Source organism: Dama dama, chromosome 6 (genome assembly GCF_033118175.1).
Source record: "Dama dama isolate Ldn47 chromosome 6, ASM3311817v1, whole genome shotgun sequence".
In the NCBI taxonomy this organism is placed as follows: Eukaryota; Metazoa; Chordata; class Mammalia; order Artiodactyla; family Cervidae; genus Dama; species Dama dama.
Window position 1 is genome coordinate 3,322,289 of NC_083686.1, and position 21,369 is coordinate 3,343,657.

The following is a 21,369-nucleotide window of genomic DNA, read 5'->3' on the forward strand; positions in this document are numbered from 1 at the left end:
TCCATCTAAAGCCCCCCAGTCTTGGGGGACGGGGTGGCTGTGGCCTTATCTCCACTGAAAATGAGGATTCAAGGGTGGCTGTGACTCACAGCTGTCCCCTGGGGGAGCCACTGGTGTGAGTCGGGGTGGGGGTGCCCTTCCCATGAGTCTCAGCTCTGCCCCCACCCCAGCGCAGAGGGATGAGGTGCGGCCCCCAGCAGGGTCTGTGTCCCAGTGAAGAGGGGGCAGGAGGTGAGAGCCGGGGGTCAGGGAGGCCACGGTCATCAGTGAACAAAGATGGACCCTGTGTTCAGAGCTGCCACCTCACCCGGCCGCCCCGGAGCTTCAGAATTACGGATCTCCTGGTCCACGCCCGTCCTTTCCCAGGAGGGGAAACTGAGGCAACAGGGGAACCCTTCTTGCCCAAGGGGGCAAATCCAGTCAGCTGCTGGAGACCCCAGACCCGAAGATCTTCAAACGAGAGCAGGAAAAAGCAGGGGGAGAGAGGGAGGGGAGGATAAATACGGATGAATGGGAGAAACAGAAAGAGCAGCCCTCACGTGAGCCTTGGAAAGAGAGAAAATCCCAATGGCCAATTGCCTTCCACCCCCTCACCCCACCCAACCCCGGGTCAGTGCCAGGGTCGCCAGCGGGCCCCTGCCTCCGGCCCGTTCGCCTCATGGGGCCCAGAGTGGGCTCTCCAGGCCGACGGGCCTCGGCCTCTCCCATCACCTGTACCTGGCCCCAGGTAGCAGGCGCCTCTTAGCTCAGCTGGTGCACCCGGGAAGGGGCTGTGTGTGCAGGCGGGGGCGGACGGGGTGGGGCGGGAAGAGGGGGCGGACGAGGGGCAGAGGGCGGGTGCAGTGTGAGGGTGAGCGGGTGGGGGCACGACTGGGGGGTGGATTGACGGGCACGCGGAGAGTGGGCCTAGGACAGACAGGAGCCCGGCCAGCTGGCTGGAGCTGAGTGGACAGGTGCCCTGAGGCTGGCCAGGCCTTCTGGCTGGAGCGCGTGTTGGGCCTGGCCTTGCCCCCACCCCTCTGGGCCCAGGCTCCCGCCAGACCTTGAGATGGCACATGGCCGGACGCCCAGATGGTGCCCCCCAGGGCTGTGAACAGGGTGTCTCAGGAGCTCAGATCTCCCTGTCGGTGGTCCGCATGGAGGAAGGGCCCTGCCGGCCATTCAGTCTCCCCAGGGGCACGCGGGCACTGCCCTGGCCCTGGATCCTCCATCCTTGTCTCTTGCTAAGACCCCTGAATGGAGGTCTTCCCTCTCGGGTTCCGTGGAGGGGTCTCCTGGACAGGAGGATGAAGAGGGTGGGGAAGGAGGGCAGCGGAGAGAGCCCCCACCCCCCAGGAGCCCCACCTGTAGGCGCATCAAGTCACAGACTCTGTGGGGTCTCTGGTGTTGAGTCTGGTCATTTGAAAAGAAAACTTGAGGACCGCAGCCCTGCCCTCAGCCATGACCCTGTGCCCTTCACTCAACCCTAGGCCCACAGGGCTGCCCCGATGCCCAGGGACGTTTCCCGGGGAGGCCGTGACCCGACACGCTGGCTGGGGCCCTGCCCGGCCCATTTCTTCTGCTCTTCAGCACCGCCCCGGCCACCGCAGCATCTGTCTGGCTCAATCTCCTCTGCTCTCCTGCAGAAGCACGTGCTATGTTCATGGAAAGCCAAAGCCATTATATTGCTTTTTTTTAAAAGCTGATTTTAAAAGACCCAGGGGAAGTGCTCGCTGTATTTAAAAGGATTGTCTGGGGGCACTGACCCTAGGAACTGGATAAAAGGCATTAGATGTCCAGCACCCAGCCCATCACCTGCTGTGGCCCAGGGGGTTTGGTTGGTGGCGGGGGGTCGGGGGCGGGAGGGCTGCCCCAGGTGACCCTCCCCCAGGGTCCTTCTCTGGGCTCCAGCCTCCCGAGGAGACCTGGGAATGGGTCTGACCTGGTCCTTAGCAGCCGGGGTGGGCAGTGCCGGGCCAGCATCTGGACCTCACCCTTAAGCCCCAGCAGCTGCCTGGGGCGGGTTGCCATTAGTGGGGGCAGTGGCAGGAGTCCGTGGGCATACAGGCCTGGTTCCAGGACCCCCAGGCATCCACCCACCCACAGGCTCATTCTGTGCCAGGAGCCCTGTCAGCCTGCAGACACAGCTGGGCCCTTGCTGTGACATGTCTGCTTAACCTGCTGAAAAATGACAAGAACAGTTAAGATTTCCTGCGAGTTTTAAAGAGTTGTGTTTATTCAAGCACGAGGATTGCACAGTCTTCGATTGATCTTTTATTCACCGCTCATGAAAATGCAAAGTCTATGAGTCATTGAAGATGCTCTTGGATGAATAAAATAAAAGAACCAACTTACACTGTCTTAAATTACATGGGTATTTATCATCTTTACAGGAAGCCTGGAAGTAGCCTTCTTACCCACCAGAGCTTGTTAACAAAGTCATCAAAGACTGGGTTCTTTTTTCACTTCTCCACCCCAACTGCCCCACCCCCAATCTTTTGCATTTCAACAGTGCCTTTCCTCATGGTCTCAAGATGGCTGCTGTAACTCCAAACATCCTATACTCACAGGTTGAGACTCAACCCTGGGGACGAGGTTGGGCAAGGATGTGCGTAGGCAAAGGGGCCCTCCGCCCCCCATGATTGCCCTGTTTGGTTAATCAGGGCAATCTCCCTTTGATAACAAACCTAGGCAGTTTATTAAAAAGCAGAGAAGTCACTTTCCCAACAAAGGTCCATATAGTCAAAGCTATGGTTTTTCCAGTAGTCATGTATGGATGTGACAGTTGAACTATAAAGAAAGCTGAGCGCCAAAGAATTGATGCTTTTGAGCTGTGGTGTTGGAGAAGACTCTTGAGAGTCCCTTGGACTGCAAGGAGATCCAACCAGTCCATCCTAAAGGAGATCAGGCCTGAATAGTCATTGGAAGGACTGATGCTGAAGCTGAAGCTCCAATACTTTGGACACCTGATGTGAGGAGCTGACTCACTGAAAAAGACCCTGATGCTGGGAAAGATTGAGGGCAGGAAGAGAACAGAGGATGAGATCATTGGATGGCATCACTGACTCAATGGACATGAATTTGAGCAAGCTCCAGGAGATGGTGATGGACAGGGAGGCCTGGCATGCTGTGGTCCACGGTGTCGCAAAGAGTCGGACCCGAATGGGTGACTGAACAGCAGCAGCCCTCTGATCAGGGAGGAGAACTTTTCCCTGGAAGCCCTCACAGGCTTCCTGTGTGACTCACCGGTAGAACTGGGTCACACTCGCTCCCACCAGTAAAGAGGAAAGGGAGGGCTGGGACTGACTGACTCCAGCCATGTTCCTCCTTCGGCGGGTGTGTTGCCAGTCCAACTGCAGCAGGGTCTGTTAGCACAGAAGGCAACTGTGTCTAATGCTGACCTGAGATCGCCGCATACCGGGGTCCTGCCACCCAGGTGCTTGCTTGACGTGACTTGGTTTACCCAAATATGAAAATTCGTGAAAGGAAGCACATTGTTTTCCAGACCCTCTCGACATTGTCAAGCTTGGGCCTTGCTGCCAGGCCTGGGTTCCAATCCCACCTCTGCCACTCACTGCTCACATGGGTCTCAGACACATTTCTTAGCCTCTGTTTCCATTCGACAACCGTACTGGGCACCTGCTCTATGCCAGGCAGTGTTCTGGGTGCTTGGGATTCATCCATGAACAAAACAGACATCCTTGTCCTCGTGGAGATCATGTTCTAGGGCCGGGAGACAGAGAAGGCTCAGTAGATAGAGAAAATAAGTAGATCTTTATTATATACTGAAAGTGAAGGACTAGGGAGGGGAGACAAGGCGCAAGATGCAGACAGAGTTGGGAGTGCCAGGAAGTCACTATTTTAAGTTGGGTAATCAGGGCAGGCTTCACGGGGGAGGTGACCTTTGTGTGACGACTTGAAGGAGGTGAGGGAAGGACATTGCAACCAGAGGGAACAGCCAGGGCCGTGATACTAAGGCAGGTAGCTGTGCCCGGCAGTCTCCGGGACAGCAGGAGGCCTGCATGGCTGGAGTAGAGTGAAGACGGAGTGGGGAGGGCTGGAGGGGGGTTCTTGTGTGACCTGGGCCCTGACAGGGAAGGAGGCAGAGCTCAGGAGGGTCCTGTGTGTCTCAGTGTCGTGGCCTCTGGGTGCTGTGCTGATGGGAGGGCAGGGTGGGGAGAGGGGCCCGGAGCCCCAGCCCGAGACCGCGGCAGCTTGGACGACAGTTTGAGGGGGCATCTCCTTCCGGATTGTCTTAGAACCCAGCCAGCTTCACGGTACACAGTGGGACTCCGTGTGAGACGGAAATAGGTCAAACATCCAGTGCATAGCAGGTCCTTGGGAAAAAATGAAAGCTGTTACCCTTGTTACAAACAACTTGAAACTTGCTCAGGAAGATGAATCTGGTCCTCCGGATCTTCTCCCCATGGCCAAGTTCTGTGCTTTCGGAGCAACTATTTCCAGCTGGGGTCTTCTGTCGTCCTGCTCATGATGCTTCAGCACGAGCCCCGACTCCGAAATGATGAGAAGACGAGGGAGTGAGACCAGGAAAGGGGTGCTTTCTGATCCGTGCGACCCGGGGGCTGGGCGTGCTCGTGTTTGCAGAAAGAGTGAAGGAGACGGGGTGGGGGTGGGGGATGTGTGTGTGTGTGTGTGTGTGTGAGTGTGTGTGTGGGGGGGTCTGTGTGTGTGTATGTGTGAGTGTGTGTGTGGGACTGCGTGTGTGTGTGAGAGTGTGTGAGTGTGTGTGTGTGTGAGTGTGTGTGGGTCTGTGTGTGTGTGTATGTGTGAGTGAGTGTGTGTGGGGGGGTCTGCATGTGTGTGTGAATGTGTGTGTGTGTGTGAGCGTGTGTATGCATGTGAGTGTGTGCATGTGTGAGTGTGTGTGTTTGTGAGTGTGCATGTGCATGTGTGCGTGAGTGTGGTGTGTGTGAGTGTGTTTGTGAGTGTGCATATGTGTGAGTGTGCGTGGGCATGTGTTCATGTGTGGGAGTATGTTTGAGTGTGTGTGTGTGTGTGTGAGTCTGCATGTGTGCATGTGTGTGCGTGTGTGCATGTGTCTGTGTGTGTGTGTGAGTGTGTGTGTGTGTGAGTGTGGTGTGTGTTGAATGTGTTTGTGAGTGTGTGAGTGTGTCGTGCACCAGCTCTGCCTGTAACTTGGTAACAGCAGGTGGGGTCGTCCACAAGGACACACCCCTCTGGGGATCATGGAAGGCCACGCCCAGAGCTGGTCTGGGCATCGTGGGTGACAGGGACCTGTGTTCCAGGAGCGTTCGTGGGAACCGGAAGCCAGGGGAGAGCGGTGGACAGTCAGGGCAGGACGGACTCTCAGATGACATGGGCCTGTTGTTTCCAGAGGGAGGGTCTGCGTCCGAGGCGAGGCTGGGGCCTGGGCGGGTGGGGACCCCGCTGCCCCCAGCCAGCTCGCTCCAGCTCTGCGGATGCCCGAGTTCTGGGTCCGCCTGTTGCTGTGGCGTCAGCCGCTCTCCTTGTCCCAGGCCCCAGCACCGAGCGCCCCTCAGCTGACCGCCCCGAGGGACTGCCCTGCGCATCCCAGTCTCTGCCTTTGTAAGAGTTTTCCATCCGGCGTCCTCTTGTCTACATACTTTTGTGTCTCTTTAAGGGACTGCGTGAGCCCTTTTCCCATCATGCGTTTGTCATCACGTTTCAATACCTAACCAAATTCGTTCAGTTGCCTAGCCCACAGCAAACTTGGAGCCATTCCTCAGCTGTTAAACGGTTGCATGGATTCCAGCCGGCGCCGGGGTGATCAGTCTCCTATGCCTCATCTCACTGATTTATCGTGACCACCGTGGGAGATCAGTATGATCTCTGAGCCTCTCTGAGGCTCAGAGAGGTTCAGTTACTTGCCCCAGGTCACACAGCTGGCCAGCAGCGGGAGCGAGGATCCACACCCAGGCTTCCTGTCTCTAAAGCCCAGCGTTCACGTATCACCTCATCCTGTAGTTAACGCTGCAGCTGACACTGTGCGGGTGGGCTTCTGTGGACGTTCACGGTCGTTTCCTTGAGATAGAGTCCCAGAGACAGACGGCTGGGTTAGCAGGCAGGAGCCATTCGCAGACTCCTTTGAGTTGGTGCCAAACGGTATTCCAGAAAGTGCCACCGATTGTCTTCCCACCACGGCCCGCCCCCTCCCGATCATTTCTCAGAAATGACCATGCTTGACCGCCAAAGGGGGGGCCTCTCGGGTCACCCACAGCTGCTCGGAGCCCTCCGTGACTCTCAGCTACTTGCTTAGGCAGATAGAATGTAAGGATAGCATACTGCCTTGATGAGGACTTTTAGCAGACGACAGAGGATGAGATGGTTGGATGGCATCACCAACTCGATGGACATGAGTTTGAGTAAGCTCTGGGAGTTGGTGATGGACAGGGAAGCCATGCAGTCCATGGGGTCGCAAAGAGTCGGACACGATTGAGCGACTGAACTGAATGTATTTGGACTCTATTTTTAGCAGGCAGAGGTCTGGATTTACTGTCTGGCCTTAACCTCAGGCACCTGGGCAGCTACAGTCCACTCAGCAGCAGAGATAACCCGGGGCGGGGGGCGGGGGGAGGTGGGCACTAGCGGGACCCAGCTCTCAGGGCAGAAAAGCTGCTTTTATTCAGTCTCCTGGTGCCTCCGTGATGTAGACTCAGGTTTAAAGGGGCACTCGATATCCCTCTGCACATTTTTCTCCTTTGAGGAATAGTCAGTGCCGTCATAGCTTTAAGAAGATTGGAAAATGAGCCAAACCCCAGAGCCAAGGGTGTCCGGGAGCCAGCTGTCACTGGGGGCCGAATCGCTGCAGGCGGCGTTTGCAGAGGACAACAGTTCTCCTGCACAGGCCCCAGGGGAGCCTATTCTTCCCAAGTCGGGGTGCAGCTGCAGGGGCTACGCCGGTGGGAGATTGAACAAAAGGGGCTCGCTCTCGCCCGGGAGGGAGACAGATCCAGAACCGAGTGCTGGTCTCCGATCTCCCGGGTGAGTGACGTCAGTCCAACAATGACCTGGACGGTGTCCCCGCACGACTCGGGACGGTGTCCCCGCACGACTCGGGGCTCACGTCACGCGTGCTCGTAGGATGCCCTGCACGCTGCTGTCCTCCCAGCTCAGCAGACCCAGCCGAGGACGCGGGGCCCAGAGAGGTCAGGGACCTGCCGAGGGGCACACAGCACGGTGCGCGGGGCGAGCATGCATCACCCAGGCAGCCCCGGCGTCCTGGCTCTCAGCTGCTCAGCTTTTTATCCAAAGAGCCAGCCGCTCCTTGGAGAAGTGGAAGGAAGGCTTTCCAAGCCCGCGGGCGGCTGTGATCATGGAATGGTACATGCAGTCCTGTGCCCTGGGTGAGGGGATGGGGGACAGGGAGACCTAGGAGAGGCCCACCGCCTCGGCCCGCGTGGGGCTGGGGGCTGAGCTGAGAGGGCCCCTCCCGGCAGGGCCACTGGAGCCCCCAGGTCGCCGTGGGAGGGTGCGCTGTGGGCATTGACCAGTCCATGTGCTGAAAGGCGCTGCTGACCAGACTGAGCAGAACCCGGCCCCGGGGACCCTGAGACCCTCCGGAGATTCCGATTCCTGGAGAGCTCTTCCCAAACCGACCAGCCTGAGGAGCCACCTGCGGTGAAGGGAGGCTGCCCGATTGCCCTCGCCTCCCGAACCTGCAGGGCACCAAACAGGGCGCTATTCAGAGGTCGGTGCTCCCGGATCAGACGCCAGGAGCTCCTCTCCCCCGCCACCATCCGTGTCATTAAGACCTGCACTGCAGAAGGCTCTTACCCTCTCCGGGTAGTGATAACCTCCGTGTAATAACAACATATGTGTTGCATTCTGATTTTCTGTGTTTATCTTGGCTGTGCGGGTCTTCGTTACTGTGCGGCTTCTTCTCTAGCTGTGGCGGGCAGGGCTAGCTGCGGTGTGTGGGCTTCTCGTGGCGGTGGGTTCTCTTGCTGTGGAGCGCCGGCTTTAGGGCGTGCAGCCCTCAGGCTCAGGAGCTGTGGCGCACGGGCCCAGCTGCCCCGCGGCGTGCGGAATTCTCCCGGACCAGGGGCGGAACGCCTGTCCCCTACACTGGCAGGTGGATTCTATACCACTGGACCACCAGGGGAGCCCCATCGTTAGTGTTCTTCTGATAGCTTTGTACTTGTATTTTTACTAGTAACTAGCTTTTTACTAGTTACTTTTTACTAGCTTTTCACTAGTACTAGTAAAGTAGTACTAGTACTACTTTGTACTAGTAGCTGTAATAACAACCTCATCCGGAATAAGCTGTTAAATATTTAGAGCCTGTGACCATAAGAACCTAGGCAGCATATTAAAAAGCAGAGACATAACTTTGCTGACAAAGGTCCGTCTAGTCAAAGCTGTGGTTTTCCCAGTGGTCATGTACGGATGTGAGGGTTGGACCATAATGAAAGCTGAGCGCCGAAAAAGTGATGCTTTTGAACTGTGGTGTTGAAGAAGACTCTTGAGAGTCCCTTGGACTGCAAGGAGACCCAACCAGTCCATCCTAAAGGAAATCAGTCCTGAATATTCATTGGAAGGACTGATGCTGAAACTGAAACTCCAATACCTTGGCCACCTGATGCGAAGAACTGACTCATTTGAAAAGACCCTGATGCTGGGAAAGACTGAAGGTGGGAGGAGAAGGGGATGACAGAGGATGAGATGGTTGGATGGCATCACTGACTCCATGGACATGAGTTTGAGCAAGCTCCGGGAGTTGGTGATACATAGGGAAGCCTGGCATGCTGCAGTCCATGGGGTCACATAGAGTTGGACAGGACTGAGCAACTCAACTGAACTGACCATAAGGAGGGGTTTTCCCAGGTGGTGCTAGTGGTAAAGAACCTGCCTGCCAATGCAGGAGACACAAAAGATGCTGGTTCAATCCCTGGGTCGGGAAGACCCCCTGGAGGAGGGCATGGCGACCCACTCTAGTATTCATGCCTGGAGAATCCTATGGACAGAAAAGCCTGGCGGGCTATAATCCATGGGGTCGCAAAGAGTCAGACACGACTGAAATGACTTAGCAGGCACGCACACAGCATGTCCATAAGAAATTTCTAATAAATCGAGTTCCACGGGGACTGTGGGGTTTTTGTTGTGGAACCATTGGCGTTTTCCATCTCAGAAACACCCCTCTTGCAGATGGTTCTGTGGGTAGGGGGAGGGATGGTAATTGGCTTTCTAGGCAGAAGGGGGACGAGGTGAAAAGCCTGCTTTTACTCAGAGCCTGGCTCTGGGATTTTAAACAGAGGTCCATGGTCTTGCTTTGGCATCTCCAATCGACTAGTTAAAGTCGCCCATTCTTAGACTTTCCCAGAAATGATATCCTCTGCAATCAGTTAATCTTTAAACATTTGTTTATGTATTAGGCTGTTGCAGCGTGTGAACTCTTAGCTGTGGGGTGTGAGGTCTTGTTCCCTGAGCAGGGCGCAGACCCAGTCCCCTTGCTCTGGGAGCGCTGAGTCTCAGCCCCTGGACCACCAGGAATGTTCCCTCAGTTAATGTTTTGATGAAAACGTTTACGCATTGATTCGAAGACGGGCTGCAGAGTTTTTTAAGACCCTGGCTTAAGGGCTGCGACGCTTGAAGACCCCAGACGGACCAGATGGCAGGCTGGTCCTCTGCAGGGAGGGGCGTGAAGGCTGCTGCCTCAGGAACCAAGCCTGGCTCCCACGTGCCCTGGGGCCTGTCCTGGGGGAAGGCGCCCCCCCGCCACCCCGCGGGTCTCCCCAGTCCTCCCAGGGCAGGAGGTGTGTGTCAGGGTCAGTGCCTGTGTGCCAGGCCTGTCTCCCTCCTGCAGGGGGTCTGGCCTCATCCCCACTGGGGGAGACGGGTGCGGGGAGTCAGGAAGCCTCACTGTGGTCTGGGTGATCATGTGTCCTTCTGGAATCTTCCCATCTAGAACAGGGCCTAGCACATCGTAGGTGCCCAGGTACCTGGGACCGCCTCCCTCATCTGGTATTTCTGTGCTGGGGACTGCAGAGCTGGAGAGGCTGGGGGCTCGTGGGCATCTCTGCTTCATCCCTGGGGGGCTCAAGGAGGCGAGGAGACCCCAGACTGGCCCCCAGCATGGCCTCGTTCTCTTCCTGGGCCGCTGTCCCTTTCTAGAGGCTTCCACAAGGAGGTCCACTCGATTCCAGGCTGAGGGGCCACAGCTGGAGTCTGAGCCTGGAGCCCGGCTTCCCAGGGACTCAGCGAGCCAGCCCGAGTTCCCCCCAAGGCCTGTGTGTGGCCCGTCAGGACCTGGGAGCCGGTGGCCGCCTGCTCACTCGGCTCCGCGTGTGTGTCCCCAGCGTGCGGCTGTGACCTGGCCGAGGGCGGCTTCTTCGTGCGGCAGGGTGAGTACATCTGCACACAGGACTACCAGAGGCTGTACGGGACCCGCTGCTTCAGCTGCGACCGCTTCATCGAGGGCGAGGTGGTGTCGGCTCTGGGCAAGACCTACCACCCGGACTGCTTCGTGTGTGCTGTCTGCCGGTGAGCGGGGGCCCGCCTCCCTCCTCCCACCTCCCCACTCCCGCCTCCTCACTCCCGCCTCCCTCCTGCCCCTTCCCTCCTCCCAGCTCCCTCCTCCCTCCCCCCTCCCCCTCCTTCCCTACTCCCACCTCCCTCCTCCCTCCCCTCTCCTCCCTCCTCCTCCTTCCCTCCTCCCCCTTCCCTCCTCCCTCCTCCCTCCCCTCTCCTCCCTCCTTCTCCTTCCCTCCTCCCCTTCCCTCCTCCCACCTCCCTCCCCTCTCCTCCCTCCTCCTTCCCTCCCTCCTCCCCCTCCTCCTTCCCTCCCTCCTACCCCCTCCTTCCTTCCTCCTTCCCTCTCTCCTCCTTTCCTCCTCCCTCCTCCTTTCTTCCCTCCCCTCTCCCTCCTTCCTTTTCCTTTCCTTCTTCCTCCCTCCTCCCTTCTCCCCCCTCCCACCTCCCTTCCTCCTCCTTTTTCCTCTCCTCCCTTCTTCTCCCCCTCCTCCCTCCTCCTTCTGCCTTTCCTCCCTCCCCTCTCTCCTCCCTTTATTTTTCCTCCCTCTTCCTCCCCTCTCCTCCCTCCTCCCCCCCTCCTCCCTTCCTCCTCCCCCCTCCCCCTCTCCGTCCTCCCCCTCTCCGTCCTCCCCCTCCTCGTCCTCCCCCTCCTCCCCCTCCACCTCCTCCCTCTCCTCCTCCCCCCCTCCCCCTCCTCCCCCTCGTCCTTCCCTCCTCCCCCTCCACCTCCCCCTCCTCCCCCTCCCCTCCTCCCCCTCCCCCTCCCCCTCCTCCCCCTCCTCCTTCCCTCCTCCCTCCTCCCTCCTTCTTCCCTACTCCCTCCTCCCTCCTCCTTCTCCTCCTCCTCCTCCTTCCCTCCCCCCCACCCACGTGCAGCCCCAGATACATTGCTCCCGGGGGAGGTTCCATTTCTAGAAAACAAAGACTGAAAACCTCCAGGTTTGTTTTCTCTGTTCTCTGCCTCGCCCCACCCAGCTGAAAGGGGACTTTTTTGAGCGCTGTTCCTGAAGCCGTTTTCGGTAGTTACGGCCTCTGCTCCAGACAGAAATGGGAGCTTTGTGAAGGGTGGGGGAAGGTGCTGAGCCAGGAAACCAGGATGACCAGGGGCGTTTCTAACGGGGGGGGTCACTGTGTGTCACGGCAGCCTGCCTGGGTCGTTTCCCCAAGGGTGATCTGCATGTTTGATTTCTCTGCGCGTAGAGACATAATCACTGTGGGTTTGAAGGGTCACCTCTGTGATCCACCCTTTTAAAAATAACAGCTGACAGCTTTGTGGTTCTGGAGTCACTGGGCCTGGACTTATCCAGCCACTATAAATAACTAGAAAATAAACCAAGAAATAGAGAAAACAGGGGGTGCTGGGGCACAGGCAGCCCAGAACTAACAGAGGAGACAAATGCTGGGACCCCGGTGACCACCCAGATTCCGCCCGCAGGCTCTTTCTTGAGCCAAGGAGGACATGGCGTCCTCCCTGGGTTAGGAGACAGTGATGCGAGAGACAGACCAGCGTGGCCGAGGGGAGAGGGCCGTGCAGAACAAGAGCGGGAGAATTGTGTAGAGCTGCCTTTGGATCCTGGACCATGATGAATAAAATGCCGGACTTTAAAATAAAGACAGAACCCAACGTGCCGTCTTGCACGCTCCTGGTGGCCGAGCTTTCTGCGGGACCCAGGCAGGAAGGCAAACCACGCAGCGCTGGAGCCAGACAGGCCTAGGTTTGACTCAGGTTCTGAAAGGCAGCAGCTGTGTGTCCTTGGCAGAGTTAACTGCCTTCTCTGAGCTTGAGTTTTCTCGCGGATAGAGGAACATGAAGACCCACGTGGACAAGCGTGTTAAGCAGCTGTTAGAGGAGGCAGGAACTAAGGAGTCTGTCATGGAAGCCGGCCTGGCAGTAGCGGGTGCTCAGTAAATGGTGCTGTTGCCTTGAGTGCTGAAGTGAGCAGCGTCCCGCGTGGTCGGAGGAGGCGGGGTCAGATGCGGGAGGCCACAGCCTTGACTGCGTGGAGGATCAGTGGCTCGCCGCCGCCGTGTGTAAGCGCCGGCCGGCCCCCATCGGCCCTCCACATGGCCCTGCGGTTCCGCCTGCTGGTGTGATGAGGAGACCGCGGCCAGGCGGTCCAGTGACCAGTCTGAGGTCGCCCAGAGAGGCCGCGGCGGCGCCTGCAGGGGGAGACCCTGCGTCCCGGGCCTGGTCCCTGGGGGTGGTGGCGCGTGGTGTCCAGGGTGGTGCTCCCCCAGAAGAGCCAGGTGGGAGCGGATCCTGGCTGGTAACACGCTGTCTTGTTTCAGGTCGCCCTTCCCGCCGGGGGACCGAGTGACCTTCAACGGCAAGGAATGCATGTGCCAGAAGTGCTCCCTGCCCAAGTCAGCGGGCAGCAGCGTGCCCCTGTGCCAGGGCCTCTGGAGTAAGTGGGCGAGGCGGGGGTGGGAGGGGGCCTAACGACCCCGGGACCCAGAGCGGAAGCAGTGGAAACAGATAACTGCGGTTAAACATACCAAAAGGAACCGGGGCCAGGGGCCTCTGGGGCCCTCCCGCCTCCAAGCCTTGGCTCAGCCCGCGACGCCCCCATCCCCCGCCCCCCGTGTGCACTTCTGCTTTCAGCCTGGCTCTAGGCCCCCTCCTCCAGGAAGTCTTCCAGCCTCCTTCCAGTCCTCTCCCTCCATGGGTCAGCTCCCCACGGTTCACTCCACACCACCCAGAAGCCCGTAGGGAGGGCCAGTAGGAGAGCAGCGACCTCTGGGCTCCTGTGGTCTGTGGCTCTCTGGTAACTGCTCCAGCCCCTGGGAGCTGAGCCAAGGCGTGTCTGCAGTGGGTGCTCAATACATGCTTCTGAATGGAGAAGTGGGTTGTCAGGAGCCTGTGGACGTGGGGCAGAGAGGCGCTGGCCTCCCTGCCTGGGTGGCTGTTCAGGGACCAAAGATGGGACAGAGGGGTGGGGAGGGAGCCCAGCGCTCTGGGACGGCTTCCACGACCTCCCACTGCAGAAACAGCGTGTTCAGAGCCCACCCTTCGTGCAGGGTTGCTGTGGTGTCCCCAGGGCCAGGGCCATATGTCCTGGGACAGAGGAGGGGTTTCTACTGACCCCCAGAGCCAGCCCCTTGCTCACAGTCCCCTCCCCACGTGCCCACCTTGTCCCTGACACTGAAATCTGCAAGTGAAGACTGAATATCCTCCTAGGAGCTAAATGTTGGCTTCAGGGGCTGGTAAGGATTTTCTCAGATAAGTGAAGTGAAGCCTTCACCCCCAGGAAGGCAAGCTCACAGCAGGCCCCACTGGTGAGGCTGTGGCTTTGGGGTCTGATGGGAGAGGTCTCCATTCACAACTTTCTCTGCAACTGAGGTCTGGATTGATTAAAGAATTTGAGGATGTGCTCCAACAAACAATCCTATTATCATTTAATCTGAAATAGCAAAAAAAAGAAAAAAAAGCTACAGCATAATTCAGAAAGGCAGGGTTTAGTTTGAACAGTCTGTCCAGAGCATCCTGGCAGCCAGAGTGAAAAGGGAAACCTGTCTAACAACAGACTCACGGTCTGAGACTTCTTTTTGAGATTTTTAAAAAATGCCATGGGCAGAAAGGCTGCCCTCTCCAAACGGAAATTTATTTTAAAATATCAAATTTGTGTTTTCAAAAACAAATGCTCTCCTGACCCCCAGATGGTCTACTAATATAAGCTACCCCTCCTCCCAGTCCACGGTGATAATCTGCCACTTAGAACCACTTTTGTGCCTTATGGTTGTTCAGTCGCTCAGTTGTGTCTGACTCTCTGAGACCCCACAGACTGCAGCACGCCAGGCCTCCCTGTCCTTCACTGTCTCCCAGAGTTCACTCAAACTCATGCCCGTCGAGTCGGTGATGCCATCCAACCGTCTCATCTCTGCTGCCCTTTTCTCCTCCTGCCTTCAGTCTTTCCTAGCATCAGGGTCTTTGCCAATGAGTTGGCTCTTCGCATCAGGTGGCCAAAGTGTTGGAGCTTCAGCTTCATTTTTGTGCCTAGAAAGCACTGATCATCCATCACCAGCTCTTGGCTTCCGTGTGGACATCTCCGCATCCCAGCTCCTGCCTCCTTTTGTCCCCAGAGCAGCGCGGAGGCAGGGGTTCCTCCCTCCTTCTCCAGGAGCGTATGTGCCCTGAGCCTGGTGGGGAGGGTGGATGTGCTGGGTGCCCAGTGTCCAGCAAGGGACAGGTGGGGCTGAGGTTGGAGCCAAGCCCTTTAAACTCCAAAGAGGGGAGCCTGCCCCGCTGTGAACAGAGGCTTTCTGAGATGCCGTTTGATCTGAACCTTGAAGCACAGGCTTCAGGAAGTGGGCATTGAGGTGAGGGCACTGCATGAGCTGGGGGCAGCTGCTACCTCCATGTGAGTGGACAAGGGGCTGCTGTGTGGGGGCGGGGAGCAGAAGTGACGCCAGGGAGACCATGACCAGCTGGCAAAGCCATGCCAGGGGCTCCAGCTGCATCCTGGAGGCAGCAGGGGGCAGAGATGCCTACTGAGGGGCGGAGCGCCCACGTGGGTTGGGGGCACTGGGGTGTGAGCCTGAGCTGCGTGGTCTGCCCTGCAGCGGGTGGCGGCGGGGTGGGGGGGACCCTGGGGGATGACCCAACCCTTCAGGTCCCCCATCCTTCCTGCCCCACAACCCTTCCTGCCCCCATGCTTCCTGCCCTCCATCCTTCCTACCCCCCATCTTTTCTGCCCCCCATCCTTCCTGCCCCTATCCTTCCTACCCCCCATCTTTTCTGCCCCCCATCTTTCCTGCCCCCGTCCTTCCTGGCCCCCCCTTCCTTCCTGCCCCTGGTCCTTCCTGTCCCACCCCCCCCCTTCCTGCCCCCCAGCCCTTCCTTCCCCCAGCCCTTCCTGCCCCCCATCCTTCCTGCCCCAGCCCTTCCTGCCCCCCCCGTGCTTCCTGCCCCCCCACCACTTCCTGTCCCCCAAGCCCATCCTGCCCCCCCATCCTTCCTGCCCCCAGCCCTTCCTGCCCTGGCCCTTCCTGCCCCCTGTCCTCCCTGCCCAGGGTGGTAAGCTGCAGGTGGCCACCTTTGCGGGCTGCCTTCCCTGGGGGAAGTAAGAGTGACCGGCCCCTCCAGTGGGAGTCTCGCTGGGTCCCAGGGCCCTGAACCTCCCTCCCCCGCTCTCTGGCCTGAGCCTGTTGCTTAGTAACAGGATCCGTGCTTCTGGCTGGACGCCCACGCCTTCCCCAGGCAGGGATGCGCCCCTCCCTCTGAGTGTCCAGCACCTCCCTTCTTGCCTGAGCCTCCACCATGCTCGGCCCTGGGCTGCCTCTCCCACCGCCTGGGAGAGGGTGTCCTCCCAGAGGGCCCCCTTTGCTCCCAGCCAGGCTCCCCTTTTCCAGGCTGCCCCCTGACTCTCCAGCTCTGAACTGGTGGCTGGTTGGAGCTGGTCACAGCCTCTGGGCACAGTCCAGGAGGCTCCTCTGCTTTGCCCACATACGGAGACCAGAACCAAGGCTCCAAGCAGGCTTTCTTGACTTGGGCGCTGTTGACCTTTGGGACCTGATGATTCTTCGCTGTGGGGGTGACCTGTGTTCCTGGAGGGTGTGTGGAGCATTCCTGGCTTGGCTCACAGAGGCCCAGCGCCACGCCAGTTGAGGGGCAGCTCTGAGGCCAGGCTGCATGGAATGGACCCTGCCTCTCACCACTTGTGTGCCCTGGGTGAGCGGTATCCCCGCTCTGGGCCTTGGGGATGGACCTGGGGTCAGTAGTGGGTGTGGGTGGTGGCCTGGAGGGGCAGCCTGGGGTGGGGGCAGCCGGGAGGTGGGAACCTGGGGCCTTGGATGGGGCAGCTCTGTCCACGTTGAGGAGGCCCCGTGGTTCCAGCCAGGATGGGATCACATCCTGAACCTGGGGTCCCCCTCGGATAGGACCTGGAGGCCACTAGAGGCAGGGGGTGGGGAGAGGGGCGGGAAGAGGGGCGGGAGGGGCGGGAGGGGCGGGAGGGGGCGAGGCCCTGGCACCAGGGCCTCTGCAGGGTGTGTGCTGATGAGGGGCCACAGGTGGGGTGGGCCTTCACCACCTGGGCAGAGGCCCTGGACTCCTCCATGTCTTCTGCTCGCGTGACATTGCTCTGTCCACGTGATCAGGGGTTGGTGATGGGGCCGGAGCCTCAGTCCCTCTTTCTGGAAATGGGGTGAGGTTCGATGAGGGGTAATATGGAAAGATAAGGGGGGGACCGGGTCCCAGGGGAGGAGCAAGCACGCCGGCTGCCTTGTGGGGTGCAGCGGCTGCTTTGTGGGGTGCCCGGAACCAACATCCCTCCTGCCCCACCCCCACCACATTGCAGTCATGGCCTGGGGGAGGGTGGGATGCGCTTCAGTTCAGTTCAGTCATGTCCGACTCTTTGCGACCCCGTGGACGATAGCACTCCAGACCTCCCTGTCCATCACCAACTCCCGGAGCCTACTCAAGCTCATGTCCATTTAGTCGGTGATGCCATCCATCCAACCATCTCATCCTCTGTCATCCCCTTCTCCTCCCGCCTTCAATCTTTCCCAGCATCAGGGTCTTTTCCAATGAGTCAGCTCTTCACATCAGGTGGCCAAAATGTTGGAGTTTCAGCTTCAACATCAGTCCTTCCAGTGAACACCCAGGACTGATTCCCTTTGGGATGGACTGGTTGGATCTCCTTGCAGTCCAAGGGACTCTCAAGAGTCTTCTCCAACACCACAGTTCAAAACCATCAATTCTTCGGCACTCAGTGTTTTTTATAGCCCCACTCTCACATCCATACATGACTACTGGAAGAGTCGTAGCCTTGACTAGACAGATGCACTTGAACATGCTTTATCTTTCCCAGCGGCTGCTCACAGCTCTTCCCACGCAGTCCAGTTCCTTGGAGAAATCCCAGGTCGAGCCCATAATTTCTCAGGCACTTTTAAGAATTAGAACCCAGTTGGTTCCTTGCCATCAAAGGTCACCCTCTGATTTGACTCAGAGCTCCCTGACCCGGATAGATCTGCGGGGACACTGGGCTTCACCCCACTCTCGCCCCAAGTCACAGCTGGGGCTCAGAGGCCCCTGGCACGTCCTTAGTCTCAGGCACCCTGTCAGTGACAGGGCCGGGCCTTGAACCCGTGACCAGGTCTGGCAGAGGAGAGGGCACTTGAAATAAGGAAACTCTAAGATTCTAGAAGGTCACACTGGGGAAGGGGCCCAGGCCCATCCTGCTGCTGTGATGGCAGAGCCAGGTCTAGGTTGCAAGAGTGAGTGGGCAGTGGGCTTTGGTCATGTTCCTGGTGATCTCTACCCCAGTGACCTCTGCCCTGGGCTGTGGGGGCACACTCCCTAAAGGACAGTGGAGCTCATTGACAGCAGTTGTCAACTGGATTCCTCACCCAAGGTTCCACTGTCACTGGCAAAGTGGTGGGAACCCATGCTGAGCTCCAGATGTTTCTAGAGAAGTATGATTGCCATCTCCATGACAACGGTCCTTGCCACGTGCTCTGGCCTCCGTGTTCACGGCTCACTGTTAATGAGACTGCATCCCGAATTCAGGGAGGATGAGTGAGGGGCTTGGGATGAGGCACACGTCCCCCGGCAGCTGCAGGTGGCACATTGGCCTGAGCCTCAGACCCTGCCCTGGGGGAGGGCGCGCTACTGATGCGGCTGGAGGCAGAGAGAAGACGTGAACCTCTCCCCAGGGCTTCCTCTCAGCAGTAGCAGGGGTAACTCCAGTGTACACATGCGCTTATTTGTCTATCAAGTGCATCTTCCAGTCCACGGGCCTCTGTTACTCCTCTTCACCCCCTGACAGCCGTGTGAGGCTGGTTCCTTTATCGTCCCCATGAAGTGCGTCCGTGTTTTCGCGGGCACAGAGAGGTGAGGCGACTCGGTCACTGTCACACAGCTTGGGGGGCAGCCTGGTTCCCAGGACCGTGTTTCCAGCCACTGCCAGTGGTCTGCCTCCTCCCGGGTCTGTCTGGCACGGTCCAGGAGGCCCCTTTGCTTTGCCCACTTGGGGAGACCCAAACCGAGGCTCCAAGCAGGCTTTCTTGACTTGGGCACTGTTGACATTTGGGGCCGGATGATTCGTTGTTGCAGGGATGACCTGTGCCCTGGATGGTGTGCAGAGCATCCCTGGCCTCCAGGCTCCGGGAGCACCCCTCCCCACCCAGCTGGGATGGTCAGAACTGTCTCTAGACGTTGCCAAAAGCCCTGGGGAGCACAATGGCCCTGGCTGAGACTGGCACAGTCTGTGCGTGTGCCCAGGGTCACCTACTAGGTGAGGGCCCAGGGTGGCTTGATCAGGGATGGGTCCGGCTGGAGGGACAGAGCGGGGGGCCGACCAGGAGCCCAGAGCAGGCTGGGGACCGAGGGTGGGAGGGCACCAGTCACCTGGGGACCAAGGCACTGCCAGGGGCCTGACTCCACCCTGGGCTGGGACCCGGACCCAGAGAGCAGGAGAAAGTCAGAGTGTCCGGCGTCCGGCACAGAAGGAGCTCAGAGGCCAGGCTGGAGGGCTTCCTGCAAGGTGCATTCTGGCAGGCGAGCACTTGGAGGTCAGGCGTTGGGGCCCTCCGCCTCTATATCTCTGCGCCTTTCCTTAGGGGGCACGGTTAGGGTTAGAGTCCACCCACCAACAGAGGAGGGCAGAGGGGCCCCCAGAGCTCCTGCCGTCACAGCATCCTGCCGCCCAGGGACCCTCCCTCTGGGGACAGCCCCCAGTGCAAAGGGCCCCTGTCCAGGTCCATATCTGCTTGCCGAGGCCTGGAAGCCCATCTCCGGAAGGCAGGGCCTCCATCCGTTCATCCCGGTATCTCTGGCTCCCGGCCTAAGCTGCGTGCAGTCAGCGCTCAATGCATGCAGGAATGAGCTTCAGGGTTTGTTTTCCACATGGTCACATCGGCTGTCGTGTAATAGCGTCCTCCTTCAACGCTGGACGGTCCCCTCTGTCCCGCCTGCTGTCCCTGCCCTCGTGGCTCCTGCCTGAAGTCCCAGCGCTGTGGGCCCCCCTCCCCAGCCCCACGCCCCTCGCCCGGAAGGATGACGTCTGTGCTCCGTTCTTTCTCCCAGGCTGCGGGGGCTGCGGAGCCGAGATCAAGAACGGCCAGTCCCTGGTGGCCTTGGACAAACACTGGCACCTGGGCTGTTTCAAGTGCAAGACCTGCGGCAAACAGCTGAACGCGGAGTACATCAGCAAGTGAGTGGGCGGGGCCGGCTTGGAAGGGGGCGGGGCTCCCCGTGTCCACCCTAATCAGCAAGTGAGTGCGCGGGGCCGGCCCACCTGCGGCGTGGAATCGGGCGGGGCTCCTCCGGTGTCCACCCTGCACTCTCTGCCTCTCAGCCCCCACCCCAAGTCTGCGAGGCGAGCCCCGCCAGGGCGCCAGGACGTGGCCTGTCTGTCCCAAAGCGCTCGCCCTCCCCCGCCACCAGCCTGGCTTCCCTGATGCAGAGACGTTCATTTCTGTTCGTTGAGCCGGGCGTTAGCGCTCCGCCTTTGACCTTGTGGCGCTCCTCCCAGCGCCGTCCCTGGGGGTCGCCCTCCCTATGGAATCTGCCGCCCACGCTGGCACCCGGATCCCCGCCAGCACATCGTGGGGCTCAGCCGAGGCTGCAGTCAGGGAGGGCTGACGGGCTCGGGAGCCCCAGGTGCAGCTGTCCTCTGCCGTGGTGCTCACGCGGGGTCCCTGATGGGTGCTCAGGGTACAGGGGTGGCTGGTTTGGGGTGGTGGGGAGGGAGCTTGTGCAGATCGGGGCCGAGCCCCTGCTGGTTGGCCAGGAGGGGGCTGCGTTCCAATCCCCAGAGACCCTGGGGACGGAAAGCCTCCCAATAGCACAGGGGAAGGATGGGTCGTGGACTGAGCTCAGGGAACAGCTTCTCTGAGGGCAGAGCGACTGTCTCCTGCCAGTCAGGGGCGTTTGGGACAACTTCTGTCAAAGGCTGTGCTGCTTCTTGATGCTCTGGGGGAACAGAACCATCACAGCAGTTGATTGGGTTAAAAAAAAATTCCTGCAATAAAACTGCAGAGACTGAAGCACACATATGTACACGCGTGCACGTGTCCATAAGAGGTGCGTGTACGCCGGGGGAATCTGGTCACTGCATGTACCCGCGTCAGTTTCCTGGTGGACCTTGTCCCCTAATTCTGTAAGGTGTGTGAGCTTTGGGGAACCCTGGGGACGGCTCTCCGGGTTTCTCTGTATCGCTTCTTACAAAAGCATGTGGACCTTCAGTTATCTCAAAATCAAGCATTGCCAGGGAAACCAAGATGAGCCTCTGTCCAGGCTAGGTCAGGCTGGGTGAGTTTCTGCTGCCTGTTTCATAGTAAAGAGAAGGAGTGAGTGACATGCAGAGGCAGCCTTGGGGACGGAGCACTTAAAATAAAATGCTTCCCAGCCCCCTGAGTGCAGCAGCTCACCCACACAGCGTGCGTGTTACCTAGCAGCCTCCGGAACTCTCAAGGAGGGGCCTTGGGGTTGCCATGGAGATGTTATCTTTAAACCTCCTGGGTTTGCTGCATGGGCAGACTTTTTGGGGGGCCATGATCGGGGCCCTGAGGTCAGGGCATTTGAAGGTAGACCCTAGGGGCCCAATTGACATGTTCCATCGCCTGTGCAAGGAAGGACTGCTTTCTCACTGGGGCTGCGAGAAGCACCGGGACCCTGCCCCAGGTCCGTCCACTCCTGCCAGCATCCGTGGGACCCAGACAAGGTCCCGAGCTTTGAGGAAAAGAGCGTGCCATCAGCTCCTTCTCCTGACAGCTCGAGAAGCCTTACCTTTTCTTGGCAGCTGAGCAGAAATCAAGACCAAAGTGATGACACAGCTACACATCAGCAGTGCTGGGGGGAGACGGACCAGATGCCCCCATCACCACCCTCCATGCCAGCCGCCTCCACATCCGACTCCTGATGGACCAGGCCTGGGCCAGGGGCACCGTCCTGGTTGGCAATGACAGCGGCCTCAG

At 59.0% G+C, this 21,369-nt stretch overlaps 1 protein-coding gene across 2 annotated transcripts in view; it reads left to right on the forward strand.

Annotated features, from left to right (window-relative positions):
• ABLIM2 (actin binding LIM protein family member 2) overlaps positions 1-21,369 on the forward strand; it is a 162,391-nt gene that overhangs the window by 48,225 nt on the left and 92,797 nt on the right. For both annotated transcript variants that reach the window (XM_061145432.1, XM_061145431.1), the window contains exons 3-5: positions 10,278-10,461; positions 12,742-12,857; positions 19,478-19,604. In XM_061145432.1, the coding sequence (XP_061001415.1) occupies positions 10,278-10,461; positions 12,742-12,857; positions 19,478-19,604 (427 nt within the window). The remainder of the gene's footprint in view (positions 1-10,277; positions 10,462-12,741; positions 12,858-19,477; positions 19,605-21,369) is intronic.